General features: G+C 41.1%; 1 protein-coding gene and 1 pseudogene across 1 annotated transcript; both read right to left on the bottom strand.

Moving 5' to 3' along the window:
- Positions 1-7,379: 7,379 nt before the first annotated feature.
- On the bottom strand, positions 7,380-9,056 carry LOC147434958 (uncharacterized; annotated as a pseudogene).
- Positions 9,057-13,101: 4,045 nt separating this feature from the next.
- LOC147434959 (uncharacterized) lies at positions 13,102-13,667 on the bottom strand. Its single transcript, XM_086490059.1, has 2 exons — positions 13,323-13,667; positions 13,102-13,230 (listed from the first exon to the last, which is right to left on the bottom strand). Exons 1-2 carry the CDS (start codon positions 13,665-13,667, stop codon positions 13,102-13,104), a joined length of 474 nt encoding a protein of 157 aa, XP_086346185.1.
- Between the last annotated feature and the right edge of the window lie 4,432 nt (positions 13,668-18,099).

An 18,099-nucleotide genomic window follows, 5' to 3' on the forward strand; every position in this document is an offset into this window, starting at 1 on the left:
TATAGTTTGAACATGATGGTGGTTCTAACTTCTGAAGACATGAAATCCATCAATTTGACAATGTTTAACGGTACCTTTTGGCCTTGAGTCCCTTGACGTGGGGAAGATGGGATCTCCATTTCTTTGATAGGATCAAGTAGTCCCTCTATAAACATTCTTTCCATCAAGAAGTGAGTACACCCACTTTCCCATGACTTTAAGTCACTTTCTTCTTGGATGACACTAGGTATGTCTAAGGGTCTATGGTCTTGGTGAGGTTGTTGTTGTGTAGGGAACACAGTGTCTGTAATCTAGATCTTCCTAGGTGCTGGTTCTAGATCCCTTTGGGTATCTTCTACCAACTCCTTAATTGTGTGACTCGCTCAATCTCCTCTGTAGGGTTTGGATAAGTTCCTATCTTCTTTTTGGATCCTGGCCATTGTGGCTCATGAAGATCTTCCTTGTTGGTTTCTATGTTAGTGGTCGTTTTGGTCTCCATGGTTTCACCTGAATCAGAATCTTCTTCAGCGTCGTTCATATATACGGGGTCGTCACCAATCCCTATGTTGGTCTTTGAACTGGGGTCTGACTTCGCTGCTTTTTTCGATCTCTTCCTTCGTGTTTTCTTCTTTTTCTGAGATTGGGCAATTGATGCCGTGTCTCTTTCCTCAAGAATATAATTTTGTTTTTGGAGCATCGATCATGTGAGTACGTTTATTGGTACCACGGGTGTACTTGGTGACGGCTCCTCGATAACTTCAATCAAGTTTAATGGCGTGATCTTCGGTGCATTTGGATTATTTGGACATTGGGCAATCAAATGATCTATGTCACATCGATTACACATGAGTATCGGCATTGTAGACGTGGTCGCTTGATTGGTTTGCATTAGTGTGGCGTTCTTTTGTAGCCTAATAGGACACTCGGCTACCCGATGTGGAACTCCACACTCATAGCATAGAAGAGGGGGTCTCTTAGCGGTGTAATTGATATTTTGGCCTCTTGCCTCAAGAGCAGCTACTTGATATACAGGTTTGACTTGTCCCCAATAGTCCTCCATGTAGTATTGTGGACTTTCTTCAAGCACATCCATCCCATAGGCGATATTAGGATCTATATCTTCCTCATAGCCTTCCAAACAAGAAATAGATGACTCACAACTCACTTGATTCACAGAAGTGATTCTCGGATGTGGTGGTTGCGGTCCTAGCACTAGAGGTGGTAAGGTACAACATTTTGGGCCCTAGGGATTATGTGTTGTGTTGTTTGTTCAAGAGGTGGGGCCGGCATCAATGCAGGCACTCGAGGTGTGTCTCTCCATGCTAAGGTTGGTCTATTGGCCATCTTGCGCTTAAATACTATGCAATCCTTAGCTTGATGACCATACCTCCCACATGCATTGCAATTCCCATTGAATTTTACTCTAAAAGTAGGGCATTCACTAGTACTATGCGGTCCATAGCATACTGAGCACCATTGTTGCTCCCTTCTTGGATACATATGATTGTTTTGCGGAGCACGATTGTCTCTAAGACTCTCTTGAATAGCCTTGGTGAGATCTGCTAAAGTCATCTCAGATATCTTTGGCTCTTTAGCAATAGGATTTAGGGTCATTGGCTGATGCACCAATGCTTGTGAGCTAATAGATTTAGACTCAACAGACACCCTTTCTCCTTGAATCATTAAATTATCCTCCAATTGGATCGCATTGGTGGTGACTGCTTCCCAAGTGGTGATACCTCTAATGACTAAGCCATTGTAGATATCCTCATGTCGTAATACCCTAATGAATCTATCAAGCAATTTGTTATTGTTGAAGCACTCATTTGGATACGAGAATTCAAATGCTTCAAGCGACTAATAAAGTCTCTCACCGACTCTCTTTCCTCTCGTTGGGCTTTCTGGAGCTAAGAGGCTACACCCCAAAGCACTCCCTCTTGTATGTATTCTTTTAAGAACAGTCTCCTAAGAGTAGGGTAAATCATTTTTTCTTCCACCCTTAGGGTTCTATACCAATCCCCAGGCTTTCCACTTAAGGTTAGGCTTAAAGAATTGCTCTTATGTAGGTCATTGTGTTCTCCTAGAGAATCGCATATTTGTTCAAACACTTCGATATGATTTCTCACATCCCCGTCTCCACTAAATTTTTGTGTGAGCTTGGCTATTTGTACTGCCTTACTTCTAGGCTCTCTATCAGGCGCGTAACGCATATTCTCAGCAATAGATCAATCGATAGCTTGAGCAAATGGTTCCAAGTCACCTAAATGAGCAGGCATCGTGGGTGAAAGTGCTCGAGAGACTACATGTGGAGTAGGTATTGGCATTGGGCTTGGCACATAGGAAGCCCTTGGATTCTACGTTGGGTATGATGTTGTGCCATGTGGTGGTCCATAGTTCATATGGGTGGCCCTAGGCATAGCAGACGTCAGATGTGACATGCTAACGCTAGCCGGTATAGTCCCATGGAAATAAGAACTTGTTTATTGTGGTTGTGGAGCATAGGTAGTTGAAACAATGGGAGGGGTAGGTACTACATGAGTGTGATGACCCATAGGTGCATACGATTGGTACACACTTGTAGGTACTGTTGCAGGCATTGAGCTACCATGTAGTGGTGCTTTACTAACAAATGAGGTCCATGGAGTATTTGTTGGCATGCCCATCATTGGGGTAGGCATGGTATCCATGGTGTCATCAAGGGAAAGATGAGCTAGACTTGGAAAGGTGAAGCTATCACTTGTGGGCTCAGATTGCACTGAGACCCTGGCAAAACAACATATGGAGGATCCATCGGACTTACCGAGGAAGTCTCCATTTGTGATAAGGTTGGTTGTTTAGCCTTTTCTGTATCTAAGAATCTCATGAGACCCGTTGAAGGCATGTTGATCCCCTTGTTCAGTCTCTCTAACTCAATGATCCTATGGATGACCTCACAAACTCTTTGTTGTTGACCTCCACACTAGTAGCGCCCATTGTGGATCGTAGGACATCTAACCAACCCACGTGATAGGTGTGACCTGTGTATAAGTCGCTCAGAGTTTGCATTTGTAGTTTGTACTCCCAATTCTCATTTAAGAACATTCCATCTAGGATTGAGGTGCTAGGGGTGTCCTTTGAGCTAGATGCAATGTTGCTTTCTAGGGGTTGGCGCTTAGCGGTTGCTAAGTCAGGAGCACTCGATTGCTCTCTTAGAAAGGATATTGACATAGGGGCTTTCTCTTTTAACTCTCTTCGTTGCTCCGCCTTACGTAAGCTCTCGACTTCCTCTTCCCTCACTGCAAGGATATATCGCTCAACCTCTTGCACTTCGGCAAGGCTTCTACCATCGGGTAATATGACCTCGGAGGGAAATAACTCTGAAGAGTCAGGAGGTGCAGTGAATGAAGTATTCACGTGCACATTCTCTAATGGTATAGGGTCTACGTTGGTCACGAATGGAGAATTTACTTCCCAACCACCCTCATTTACATCATTAGCTCCATGTTCGGAGCGAGTGGCTCTACTAAAGGTTTCCTTCAGGCGGCTAAGCACGCTCGGTCTGGACCGAGGACCCATGGCATGCATGTCTTGGCTTGAGCTATCGGGATTAGGCATTGGGAAACCCTCCATGATGTCGTAGTCAGAGGAAGAGTCACTAGCCGCTATATTCGGGTCTTGGTTTGTACTACCTTGGGTCCCCGCCGAGGGTCCAGAACCTAAAGTAGGTGGATATTGAGAACTCACGTAAGTCGAAATTCTCCCTAGTTGCTCCGTCTCTAGCACACGACCAGAACGCAGATGCATGTGCCTTTGTCACCCTACAAACGTTGGCAAATAACCTCGAAGGGGTTAACCGCTTACCTTTTTTAAGCGTCCGTTTTCGCTCGTGTTTTTTACGTTTTTAATGTTTTTTAATGTTTGATTTTTTTTATTAAAGTGTGTGATAGCTCGAAATGAGCGTACCACTTAGAGGGTTGCTATGTTCTTTACAACACAATTTTCTGGCATGTGACGTTCCGTTGGTCCTCAAAAAATCGATTTTTAGCTACGTGTGAAGCTAAAATTCGTTTTTTTTTAAAGGCGACTGAGGCTTAGGCTTGAGTGTGAGCTTGGGCTTGGGTCTGGGAGATATTCCCGATCCCGGTCCTACCTTTAAATTTTTTTAAAAACATTTATTTATTGTTTTTTTTTTCTAAGGATAAGGTCGCCGCGGCCTGTGTGAGAGCACACACACACACACTCTATCTACCTACTTCTAACTAATACACCTACTGTTACATACTAACACACTCTATTAACTCTCACAGATCTACTTTCTACTTACTATACACAGAAAACTAACAACCTTAGTAGACAGAGAATAAACACAATACCTTTGAAAACTCCATTAACAAAGAAAACTAACAACCTTAATACACAGAGAATAAACACAATACCTTTGAAAACTCCATTAACAAAAAAAAAACACAGTATAACACCAAATCCCTCTTCTCAACACACACACCCTACTTCCTTACCTTTCCTACAATAAAAATTGCACCACAAAAGAAGCACAGAGAGCCATTGAAGCTTAGTGTATGGCAATCCCCGGCAACGGCGCCAAAAATGTACGCGTATGTCGCACGTGGCAATGCAAGGAACTTGCCGATACAAAGCGTGCGAGCCACAAATGGCTCCAAGCACAAAACAAGCCTAAACTAGTAAACTCAAAGATGACTATGGTGTGTCAATCACCGCTCTCTACGCTTGCTTCGTGGAGGATTCCTCGCTGCAAAGAAGAGGGAGATGCCTCTACGCCGCGCTCAACCACCTCACCGCCGTTGTGCCGCCGCAATGCTCGATCACTCTCTCTCTCTCTCTCTCTCTCTCTCTCTCTCTGCATACACACACACACAAGGAGATGAAGAAGAAGAAGATGGAGATGGAGCAAGAGCACTCTTTAATTGCACAAATGAGAGAATCCGTGAATTTTAGGTTTAGTTGACTTTTATATGAGCTCACCCCATTCACACTCGGGCGCCCATGCTTAGCCAACTAATCCCTTGAATGTTCCAGTTAGAGTGCGCCTCTCATCGGCGATCACTCTTACCCTTTTCCTATTGGACCGACAAGCCCGGTACCTGACTCTACCAAGTAAATGATACAATCATCTGTCGTAGGTGATAGGGTGTCCATGAGCCGTGAGGGTTAACAATACTTCTCAAAGTAGATGACTCACAGAATTTCAAAAGCAAATGCTCAATGCAAAAAACAAATCTATTGCTCTTGAAAGTGAGATCGTTGTGTCAAAGGCATCAGTAGATATTTTAGAGATATTGGTGACAAGCTTGAGCATACTGTCTCTATGGCAAGAAGACATAATTGCTGATGAGGTGGCTGAAGCAGCTTACAACACACACACACATACACACACACACACACACACACAGATAAAGAGAGAGAGAGAGAAGGTAATACTGATCAGAGGACATAGAACATAAATTTACATCTGCATATTTTGTGTATGGCAAGGAGGACATATATTCACAACACTGCACATTCCAATTTCACAAGCGTGACTCCAGCTCAACAACACTGCAAGGTTCCTTATCTACATTCAATTTTCCATGCGCATGCATTTACTTGGCAGAACACATAAACACTACAGGACAGGGCATGGCTTCCATTTCTTATATTTTTTTAGAAAGACCACAATGTCAACTCTCCACCATACTTTTGTATGGCACCTCTGTATGATGTGCACTGTATACTTTGCACTTTTAGTCTGTGATGTTCCATTGAAAGATGATATATTTAACTATTCACATTTCTTTTTTGTAGCTTGACTCAAATATCGGCCTATAGATTGGAAAATAAAAAAACAGCACTACAACATTGCAGGTCAGTAAAGCACCTCATTTATTATTGCACCTCATTCATGCTTTATATATTTGCTTGTGTTATAAATTTTTACATTACTTCCTTTGCTTCAGTTTATTTGGATCTCTTTTTTAGAACTATACACTCGGTGTCGATCAACATTTGCACATGTAAATTACACATGCAACTCTTTGTATATGGCTGCTAGCCAATGCATGTGATGTATTAGAGTAGTGAATACACAAGTAGTAAATGCATGTGGTGTATCACAATAGTAAATTCACTTTTTGCATCTTCACTTTAGCTCTAAATAATTGATACCATACTAGGTGTCTAAATGATTGATGCCATACTATATATGTCCTTGTTTCTCTGGTCCTAGGTGTTAGTATGAAGTTCCGAAGACCTAGAAGTTTACAATCCAAGCGTCAAATTGTAACCAACTTAAATACTAGCTTACCATCCATATGCTAGGTCATGCTTTAAAATTGATGCATTGTATAAATATTGGAGCATGCAATGTGACATATTTGCTCACAATCTAGAAATATGTCCATCTTGCACAGTGGCATACCTCATGTATATAGCACGTATTCTATTGATTTTATATAGCACGTATACTAGACAAACGTGGGTAACATAAATGTCCTTCAGTAGTGGCGCCTAGATTATGTTGAATTCACATCGACCGCTGGAAGTCATGAGTAAAAGTTGCAAGTCAATCAAAAGTTCTCTCTCACTGCCTTGTTCACATAAGGGAGTGGAAGATAATGACATGGTATCCACGTAAAGAAAGAGAAAACCTTTTTCTCTTCCACACTTTACTTTACTTCGGCATGTGCTCACCTTGCCTAGTGGAGACCGGTTTGTTCTTGAGCCAAGCCCCTATTTTTCACTTAACGTCGTGCAACTCTAGAATACTTCACTCTGGTATGTGCTCACCATGTAACTTTCTCTTCATGGAGCCCTTGTCATGCTCTACTAGATAGGGCTAGATCTCTCTTGAGATGAGTTTTGAGAAAACAATAAATTTTTATCGCAAGGAAGCGGGGCGCGGATAGGGGGATGGTGGAAGAGAAAAAGGTTTTCTCTTCCTTGACGTGGCGGCCATGTCATTACCTTCCACCATCTTATGTGAACAGGGCAGGTAGAGAGAGCACTTTTGATTGGCTCACAACTTTTGTTCATGACTTCCACTAGCCGATGTGAACCCAACCTAAGGCCTATCCATTTGGACAGACAAAAAAAATGACACGAAAAATATGTATCCTGTGGCACAACTTTACTCATTTTCAAAGTAAATCCTATAAATGGCGAGTTCAAATTCAAAATCACACTCAAAGTTGTCTTCAAAACACTTAATTTCCAAGAAATCCATATGAAGTTTTGAAACCAAAAAAAACAGACCTTAGTTTGTAGAACGAGAAGACTAGCAGCGTAAAACTTAAAACTTGACAAAATAGTTGAAGTGTTTCTCTTGACAAGTTTTGACATCAACTGCTAAAATTCAGCACTAGCACCTCGCATGGGATTTTACGAGAAAACTCTTTTGTACACATACATTATGTATCGGCTCGCAACCCAGTTATCTTGTGCGGTACAATTAACCATTCTATCATGGAAAGAAGAGTTGAGCTTGTGCGAAAGAGGTAGGCTACCATTGATGCAACAGCAAACAAAAATGAAAATCCAGCATAAAATGCCAATTACAAGCATCATTAAAACAAGCTATCATTAAAATGTCTACTGATCGTCAAAGTGTGGGACAAAGAGACTATGAGTTCTCTTAAAAAGGACAAAAAAATTTAAACTATGGCTACATTTCACAACCGAGTGTAAAGTATCTTCTATGCCCAGACAAGTGGCATGTCTTACTCTTGACAAGGCCATAGACAGTACCAATACTACTCATAGAGCAGCAGCAAAAGTTTTCAGATGTTATACTTGTCCACAAAACCCATCACATCATTTGAATTTTGTAGCTCTCTCCATAATCATTAGAGCATAAACACTTGAACATAATAAAATGTCAATTAGAATGCCACATGTAGCATTAACTCATCATCAATGTGACAAATTGATTTACCAATCAGATTGCAACAACACGGTTAGTGTAGCACCAACACGTGCTTCAAAGGGGTCATTTTGGTCTTCCACCAAAGTCCACTTTTTCTCATCAACGGTCTTTTTGAGCACCACAAAGCTGAACATGAATGTTTCATCACAAGGTATCTCCTACAGACACAAACCATTTACATATCAATAGAAACATTAGCAAGCAATCTTTAATAAACGACTACATTGCTAGTTTAGCTTTTAACATATCGTAGTCTTCTCCCAAGTAAGTCCATCATTGCATGCCATGTGAAGCGCCTTATTGATATCATTGTTGCCAAGTCGTTGAAGGTTCCCGAAGAGAGCGACCACTTGTAACAAGGGTACTTTTTTCTTGACCAAAAAGATAGCCCTTGCAATTGAAGTACAAAAATTCATCTTGAACCTCGCCATTTTAAAGTACAAAATGGAGACACCAACGAATAGCTCTCCGAAAATAGGTCTTTTTCAGCACCACAAAGCTGAACATGAATGTTGCATCACAAGGTATCTCCTACAGACACAAACCATTTACATATCAATAAAAATATTAGCAAGCAATCTTTAATAAATGACTACATTGCCAGTTTAGCTTTTAACATATCATAGTCTTCTCCCAAGTAAGTCCATCATTGCATGCCATGTGAAGCGCCTTATTGATATCATTGTTGCCAAGTCGTTGAAGGTTCCCGAAGAGAGCGACCACTTGCAACAAGGGTACTTTTTTCTTGACCAAAAAGATAGCCCTTGCAATTGAAGTACAAAAATTCATCTTGAACCTCGCCATTTTGAAGTACAAAATGGAGACACCAACGAAAATAGCTCTCCGAAATCAAACTTCTCTAGTGTTACTAACCCATACTACTCAATCCTTTGCAAAATCGTCTCCTTTGTCTCCTAGTCCTTTTAACCCTTGTAATGTGTGATTCTACATCATAGAGAGCATTACCTTTGCTAAAACACTTTTGAACATCATCCTTACTGCGATTGTGCATTGAGAATGATAATCAATTTTCTCTAAAAAGTTTCACTGCTTTGAGTTCCACTATCTAGAGATACTAATTCACTTTCAGATAGGGATTCTTGTCATCGTAGTGCAATAGATCAAAATACATCCCACACAACGGCTTCTTATCTTTCCACATTTCAAAAGGACTTAAGATCAAAAAACTTTTCTCTTTGTCATCTGATTCTTTACCAAGCATTTTCAACAACTTCTAGTTTATTCCACACAGTCCACTATTTCTTTGTATATACTTAGACATTCCACTTCTTCTTGGAGATTTTGAAATTTTTGTGTGAGCTTGCTTTAATCTGCAAGTACATCCCTCCCACAATCCTTAATCTCCATTAAGGTTGAATAGCGAACCATTGGTAGTGGGCTATTCATGTTCTCCTTGTCAGCCTCCTCAGAAACCCTAAACACATACAAGTTGTCATCATCTTCACAAATGTCTTTTTGAATATTGTGACATGATGTCATCTAGAGAAATCCTTTGATTGACCCAGTATCCGTCTTCATAGAGAAGATGTAAGAAAAAACAGTAAGCTAGAAAGTTGGAAATGTCCAGACAGGGAGAGACCGAGAGGATCCTACAGCATCACAGACTTCAACTTCCAGTTGAAAGCGTGCAAAGGGAGGGACAAAGGATTCTACTGCATGAGGGAAGAGAAAGAAGAAAAATAAGCTAGAAATTTGGAAACGCAAAGAGGGAGCGGAAAAGACAACATCAAAAAAGGAAAAAGAGGAGTTCCACCTTCCAGCTGGAAACGTACAGAGAGGGAGAGAGGGGATTCTATAGCATTAGGTAAGGGAAGCATAGAAGTTCTACCTACTTAGATAGGGTATCTGACTATTGAGACTCTTCTATCGCCATAGCTAACGCCCTCGAGGTTTTTGCAGGCAAAAGCACCGGGCACAATAACTTCCCTTCCACATGATGCTCTCCGCCAAACAAAAGCAAGATTTCCTCTTGAGACCAAAAGCACGGGCAATTAGTGTCCTCCGACGTTATTTTTGGAGCTTGCGCATGAGCTCAAAAAAAATCCTTCCCGAAATTTTTTTCCCGAAAGCATACAGATGAGAAATTTTAGAGATAACTTGAAAAGATCCATTTTTTGAGTGGAATCTAGCAATTTTTCGTTGGCTATTTACTTGGTGAGCCCAATATCATCTTTTGGTTTCTTGAGCCTGCCCCACATGGCGGTCACGGTCAACATAGAAGTAAATACACCGAGTGTAATAATAAAAATAGCACCATGAAAAGAAACGGTGTATGCAATTATAAGACTAGTCTTGCTTGGTGGGCCTTGCTATATAACATCTATAGAATATAACATGACATATGAAAATTGACATTTAGTATCTAGCACTGAAGGGAACAAGAGCATGACTAATTTGGCAAGGGTGGCACTGCGTGAAAGGGATATACATTTGAAAAATGCGATAATATTTATGGGAGGAGACAAATTTAAGTGCATCAATTATTAGAGATTATAGACATGGTTACAATTGAGATTATATCCAAGTAAGGTTGTCTATTTTTCTAGTATACGTGCTACATGTAAATTCTTACAACTGAAAACTATTTTAAAAAGAAATTTTTCATTGAATAGTTAGTAGCATAGAACGTCGGTTCCAATTTTTGAAGGTGGATATCGAGTGTGTTTTGCCTTTCTTCTTTTGTAGTTATTTGTTTTCTTCCTTTCTTCTTTTGTAGTTATTCTCAATACGATGAATGGGGACAGGGTCATGTAACTTCATTTGCTATGTTCTGTGTTATGGCATGACAATGCATGTTGCACCGTTTGCCACACCAATTGTCAAGTCGATGTTTTGAGTGATCATGCACTGCAAGCCAATTGTGATTGAATCCAACTCATTGAACTTAGGGTCTAGGAGCCACTACTGAAGGACATTTATGCTACCCACGTTTTTCTAGTATACGTGCTATATAAAATCTATTGTATACGTGCTACATACATGAGGTATGCCACTGTGCAAGATCGACATATTTCTAGATTGTGAGAAAATATGTCACATTGCATGCTCCAATCTTTATACAATGCAGTATTTTAAAGCATGACCTAGCATATGAATGGTAAGCTAGTATTTAAGTTGGTTATAGTTTGATGCTTGGATTATAATCTTCTAGGTCTTGGGAACTTCATACTAACACCTAGGACCAGAGAAACAAGGACATATATAGTATGGCATCAATCATTTAGACACCTAGTATGGTATAGAGCTAAAGTTAAGATGCAAAAAGTGAATTTACTATTGTGATACACCACATGCATTCACTAAATTGTGTATTCATTACTATAATACATCACATGCATTGGCTAGCAGCCGTATACAAAGAGTTGCATGTGTAACTAACATGTGCAAATGTTGATCGACATCAACTGTATAGTTCTAAAAACGAGATCCAAATAAACTGAAGCAAAGGAAGTAATGTAAAAAATTCTAACACAAGCAAATAGATAAAGCATGAATGAGGTGCAATAATAAATGAGGTGGTTTAATGACCTGCAATGTTGTAGTGCTGGTTTTTTATTTTCCAATCTATAGGCCAATATTTGAGTCAAGCTACAAAAAAGCAATATGAATAGTTAAATATATCATCTTGCAATGGAACATCACAGACTGAAAGTGCAAAGTATACAGTGCACGTCATACAGAGGTGCCATACAAAAGTATGGTGGAGAGTTGACATTGTGGTCTTTCCAAAAAAAATTAAGAAATGGAAGCCATGCCATGTCCTGTAGCGTTTATGTGTTGTGCCAAGTAAATGCATGCGCATGGAAAATTGAATGTAGATAAGGAACCTTGCAGTGTTGTCGAGTTGGAGTCATGCTTGTGAAATTGGAATGTGCAATGTTGTGAATATATGTCCTCCTTGCCATACACAAAACATGTAGATGTAAATTTATGTTCTATGTCCTCTGATCAGTATTACCTTATCTCTCTCTTTCTCTCTCTGTGTGTGTGTGTGTGTGTGTGTGTGTGTGTGTGTGTGTGTGTGTGTGTGTGTGTGTGTGTGTGTGTGTGTGTGTGTGTGTGTGTGTTGTAAGCTGCTTCAGTCATCAGCAATTATGTCTTCTTGCCATAGAGACGGTATGCTCAAGCTTGTCACCAATATCTCTCAAATATCTATTGATGCCTTTGACACAACAATCTCACTTTGAAGAGCAATAGATTTGTTTTTTGCATTGAGCATTTGCTTTTAAACTTCTGTGAGTCATGTGCTTTGAGCAGTATTGAGCAAAAAAAAAAACTCAAAAGATTCATCGATTTTGGGCCCCAATAGCCACTTTCTCCATGTAGGGGACGCAACAGCCATCCATTAGAAAGTAATATCTCTAGTTAAAAGATGCCACTTGAAGGCTGTAAAGGTGCAATCCCTCCAAAAAATGTAGAATCTAGGACTAACGACAAAGGTACTAGTAGTTCTGTTAATTATGCAAGTGAGGTGGCGACATGAAGCCTGCAAGAAAGCTAGCTCCTTTTTGGCAGCGGAAAACTTAAAACTTGACAAAATAGTTGAAGTGTTTCACTTGACAAGTTTTGACATCAACTGCTACAATTCAGCACTAGCACCTCAGATGGGATTTTACGAGAAAACCCTTTTGTACACATACATTATGTATCGGCTCTCAACTTAGTTATCTTGGGGGTACAATTAACCATTCTATCATGGAAAGAAGAGTGGAGCTTGTGTGAAAGAGGTAGGCTACCATTGCTGCAGCAGCAAACAAATATGGAAATCCGGCATATAATGCCAATTGCAAGCATCATTAAAAAAAGCTACCATTAAAATGTCTACTGACCGTCAAAGTATGGGACAAAGAGACTGTGAGTTCTCTTAAAAAGGACAAAACAACTTAAACTATGGCTACATTTCACAACTAAGTGTAAAGTATCTTCTTTGCCCAGACAAGTGGCATGTCTTACTCTTGACAAGGCCACAAACAATACCAACACTCCTCATAGAGCAGCAACAAAAGTGTTTAGATGTTATACTTGTCCACAAAACCCATCACGTCATTTGAATTTTGTAGATCTCTCCATAATCATTAGAGCATAAGCACTTGAACATAATAAAATATCAATTAGAATTCCATATGTAGTATTAACTCATCATCAATGTGACAAATTGATTTACCAATCAAATTGCAACAACATGGTTAGTGTAGCACCAACGCATGCTTCAAAGGGGTCAATTGGGCCTTCCACCAAAGTCCATTTTTTCTAACCAACGGTCTTTTGTTCAGCACCACAGAACTGAACATCAATGTTGCATCACAAGGTATCTTCTACAGACACAATCCATTTACATATAAGTAGAAATATTAGCAAGCACACTTTAATAAACGACTACATTGTCAATTTTTACATTTTAACATACCATAGTGTTTTCCCAGGTAAGACCATTGTTGCATGCCATGTCAAGCACTTTATCAAGATCATTCTTGCCAAGTTGTTGAAGGTTCCTAAGAAGACCAACCACATGCAACAAGTGTATTTTTTTCTTGACCAAAAAGGTAACCCTTACTGAGAGGGATGGCTCAAAAATTAGCCTCTTTACAATTGAAGTTGATGGAATGGAATGGTGTCCATCATCATCGCTACCATCTTCAACCTCACCATTCCAAAGTACAAACATTCCTACAGACACCAATGGAAATAGCTCTCCTAACCCAAACTTCTCTAGTGTTACTTTCCCATACTTCTCAGTCCTTTTTAAAATCATCTCCTTTGTCTCCAGGAGTCGCCTTCACTTTGGAATACCCATACGTCGGATTCGCCCAGTGTTAGCATGACCAGACCTTAGACATTGAATTCTAGATGGCCTACTAACCAGATGTTTGATATGGCCAGTCCATACCCGTACATTGGATCCGCCTAGTGTTAACACGACCAATTGGTGGTGCTAAAGCAATGTTTGATGCATATCAAATTTTGATGTGTAGCAATGTGATGGTAGATATATATTCTAGATGTGATGTCAGGTCTTTATTAGAGCACATGCTGATGGAAAGATTTATTTTTGAAGCAAACCAAAGGTCTGACCCTGCTGATGCGACCAAATTTTGATATGATTGGTGTTTGCTTCTGACCAAACCTCTAAAGCTATTCTAGAGCATATAACTGATTTGATGCCATCCAGATTTTTTATATGTTATTGATTCCACCACTAAGCAGACTACTGATCTGACCCAACATTTCCATTACATTGCCCGGATCAGCCTCATCGTGATAATTCGTATCGTCACTAGCCTCATTGTTATGGTGGAATATACTAAGCTCTGTTGCTAACATTAGCTCATTGGCTTCGTAGCTTCCTACCTTAGCCATAGGCAAGCTCTCTCTCTCTCTCTCTCTCTCTCTCTCTCTCTCTCTCTCTCTCTCTCTCTCTCTCTCTCTCTCTCTCTCTCTCTCTCTCTCTCTCTCTCTCTCTCTCTCTCTCTCTCTCTCTCTCTCTCTCTCTCTCTCTCTCTCTCTCACATTGCCCACCGCCGCATCGCCCATAGCTTAAAATTTGCCTCTGTGAAATTTTTGAAACCTTGAATGTACAATATTCAATTTTTGTTTTGTAGCAAGAACAAGGGGGAAGGTCTGTAGATGAACAATGAAAAATTACGTGAAGGGACTTAGTTACTTACGATTTGTTACATTGTAAACATGCATGTTGAATCTCCTTATAGTCCATGGGATGCTATGTGGACTTTTACTCAGAAACCACATACATTATCACTAGCAAAAGGGACGACAAATAGAAAAACATTTAAATATATCTTAGGATTGCAAACTCACAAAAGGCTACACCTTCCATTAGAAGAAGACACACCAACAAGTTTTGTAGGAATGCTGCTTAGCTCCATAAAATCAATGAGTCCTGCATTCAATAGCTTTACCGTTCCATGCAGCCATGTTTGCCTCGAAATTGTATCTCCATCCTCTTTAGAGTTTTTATTAAAGGCTCTTTACACCCCATATCAACTTGAGAAGTGATTGAAAGGCTATTTTCAAGTCAATTTAGGTTGGATTTAATGTCTAGAGGGGTGGAATGATCTATCAAACTTTGAGTAATAAAACTTTATCGTTTACTCAGCAACATACTTTTGTGTTATTGTTACTGCAACTGTTAATTCTGATGTGCATTTCTCATGCATTACTAGCTCAAAAACTCAAATAAGTAGTCCCAAACCATTCATATGCTGCATAAAACCCATTCATTGATTGCCCCTGTGTAGATGGAAATGGTGCACAATGCTCTTTAGTCACTGGGGTGCTTTGGATGCAATATGCAAGCGGATTCATAGCTAGATCATGACCGATAGACAACACAAAAACATGAAAATAGAACTAAACAATGAATTGGTCAAAGAATAAGAATTGAAATAATAGACCAAAAAACCACAAGCCCTCCAAGGTAGCACCCTATTCATAACCGACTAGTCTGGTTGCAGCCAGCTTTGCCCAGTCCATGACTACACAACAAGGTACAATGGGGATGTAGAGGCTGAGGTGCAATGGACAGTGCAATGGTGCAAAGGTACAAAACACAACTAGAAATCACAATGTAAGTACACAACACGACTACAACGCTCATAGGACCAACTCATAGACAACCAAGGTGAAGTGCTCTAGAGCATCATGAAAAGTGGACTCTCTCACAAGGCAAGACTCACAAGACTGTCAATTCTCTCAGGGGCTCTGGCTCAACTCTCAAAAACTATCTCTCCACTCTGCTATCCATAATGATGTATATATCCAAAGTGAAGTCCATTGCATGACCACCACATATCTGCTTCTACTAGAAATATTTAGCCAAGGCAGCCCCTGGAAATTGAAAATATCTGATACTGGTGGCCTAGTGAAGCCACTGTTGATCCTGGCCACTAGTCATCTAGCTGGCCACTAGATAGCCCTATCTTGGCCGTGGTCCAACATTGCCTCGGCCACCAAAGAAGTGTTATTTGGTAGCTCCCAAATTCTCTTAAAGGGGTGGCCATAGGCTAGCCAATGATCAATGCTACCTCTTTGGCCAAGGTTGTTTGAGCCCCACCCTTGCTGGCCGATGTGTCCACACTAGGCGTTCACAGATGGGGTCGTCCAAGAGTACCAGGGCACCCAGACCAAGTATGGTCCAACTCAAAGATGATGTCTTTTGGAGCACATCCATGAAGGTGGCGATGTAAGTTGAGCCCTATGTAGCCATGTAGCCACGTTATAGATGCCCACCACTATTCGACTCACCATCCAAGTGACTGGTCCAATGAGTGGTGTGGCACTCCAAGAACTATGCCCGCCACTATTCCACTCACCATCCCAGTGACTAGTCCGATGAGGCGTGTGGCACTCCAAGAACTATGCCCGCCACTATTCCACTCACCATCCCAGTGGTGACTAGTCCGATGAGTGGTGTGGCACTCCAAGAACTATTGAGAAGTAAAATTGTACTAGAACTGCACTACTAGAACGAAAAACCTCTATAAAAGTGAAAAGACAAAGAAACTGCATGAAACTAATGAAAATTTGAAGCGCTTGCAAGGTGATATGTACAATAGGACTCGCAATGGTGGAAAAGGCCTAAGGGTCATGTGGTGGGTGATCGAAGGACTATGAAGAGAAGGTTCCTGAAGGTGGGGCGGGTGGTAGGTGCATGGAGTATGGTGGGTGATCAAAGGACTATGAAGAGGAGGTGCGTGGAGGTGGAGCAGGTGGGAGGTGCATGGAGTATGGTGGGAATGGGTATAGAGGTGGAAAGTGGTGAGGCACTATGGAAAATGGAGAGGATAATCATGTGGTGGGGGTGGGTAATAGGAGGGTGTGTACATGAGGATGGTAAGTGAGAGGAGAGACCATGCTCATGTAGGGCAACGGGTAAGGTGCATAGTGAGTCAGAATTGGGTGAAACTTCTTGAATGGAAGAGATGCAGGGGCTGCACTATGGCTTGGCGATAAGAAGGTAGACAAAGCACTACTCATAGGTGGCAAAGAAGTAGAAAGGGAAGTCAATAAAGGAGTAGTGGCTAGGGGAGATTGTTGAGATAAGATGATGCCTAGATGAACGGAAGAGCTCATGTAACTTGAATTTAAGACTATCAATTAAAGCTTGGCATTATGATGGCTACATGTCGTAGGGCTTGAGGCTCGCTTGAGGAGACAGCCCATTGAGTAGTGTAAGGGACTCCCCAAAAAAAATTGTGCAATTGGACCAATTTTTGGGGAGAATGTTGGTCACCACAAATGGCGCTTGCCAAACAAGAAACAACTTCTTGAGTTTCTTTAAGTACTTGGCTTGATATAAGAGAATGAGAGAGCCTTTGTCAAACTTCCTGGTCTTTAGACGCCAATCATGCCAAGCCTTTTGTCTTTGCTACTTAATTTCCAAGGATTTGGTTGCTAAGAGCCACTCCTCTTCTAATTTGGTGAGGCTACCTACCGTAGCCAAGTGTTGGGCTTTGGGCTAGTCTACCTTGACTATTGTGACCCTGGGCGAACCAAAGTGAAACTCAAAGGGTGCCACTCTCTCTAGGGCAAAGGCCAGTTGGAATGGAGGGTGTTGAGTTGTGGCTTTGAAAGCAGTCCTATATGCCCATGTAGCACCCAAAACTATTGTTGGCTAGGATGTTGCGTGAAGTGTTATGGAGCCTGATTTACCCCTTGTAATTTTTTTTGTTAAATGCGCACATTTGTAAGGCCCCCATTATGAGGAGAATACATTGTGCGTGAAGAAAAATAACTCGTTGGAAAATAAAATCACTCGTCGGAAACCAAAATTTTAACGCCCAGTCTCGAGCCTAAGCTGGAATATTCCTTTTCACCAAAATATTATGGCCGGCGGAACGTGGTCAGAAAACGACCGGTTGGTTGGCCGGTGGGCCGTGGCCGGTAGTAAATGGCCGGTGGCCGATGGTCGAAAGTCAATGGCCGCTGGTCGGTGACCGAATTCAAAAGCGGACTTGCCTTCTCAAGGGCAGCCACACATGGGCGGATTGGAGGGTCCGATTTGGACTTATCTACACAAGGGAGGCTACACATGGCTGCCTCTCATGAGAGAGGGCGGCCCTTTTGGCCTATAAAAGGAGGCCATTTCCACACACATTTCATAGTGTGAAGTTGATGCAACAAGGTGGGTGTGAGGTAGTGAGAGTGAAGCAAGGTGGGAGCTCCAA

This window comes from Adiantum capillus-veneris, chromosome 19 (assembly GCF_014529385.1).
Source record: "Adiantum capillus-veneris isolate H3 chromosome 19, ASM1452938v2, whole genome shotgun sequence".
Lineage (NCBI taxonomy): Eukaryota > Viridiplantae > Streptophyta > Polypodiopsida > Polypodiales > Pteridaceae > Adiantum > Adiantum capillus-veneris.

Excerpts from the sequence above, each read along its gene's own strand:
- LOC147434959 (XM_086490059.1), bottom strand. The coding sequence starts at position 13,667 with ATGATTTTAAAAAGGACTGAGAAGTATGGGAAAGTAACACTAGAGAAG. Across the intron at positions 13,231-13,322 it reads TTACCTGGGAAAACACTATG|AAGATACCTTGTGATGCAAC; the intron begins GTATGTTAAAAT and ends TTGTGTCTGTAG.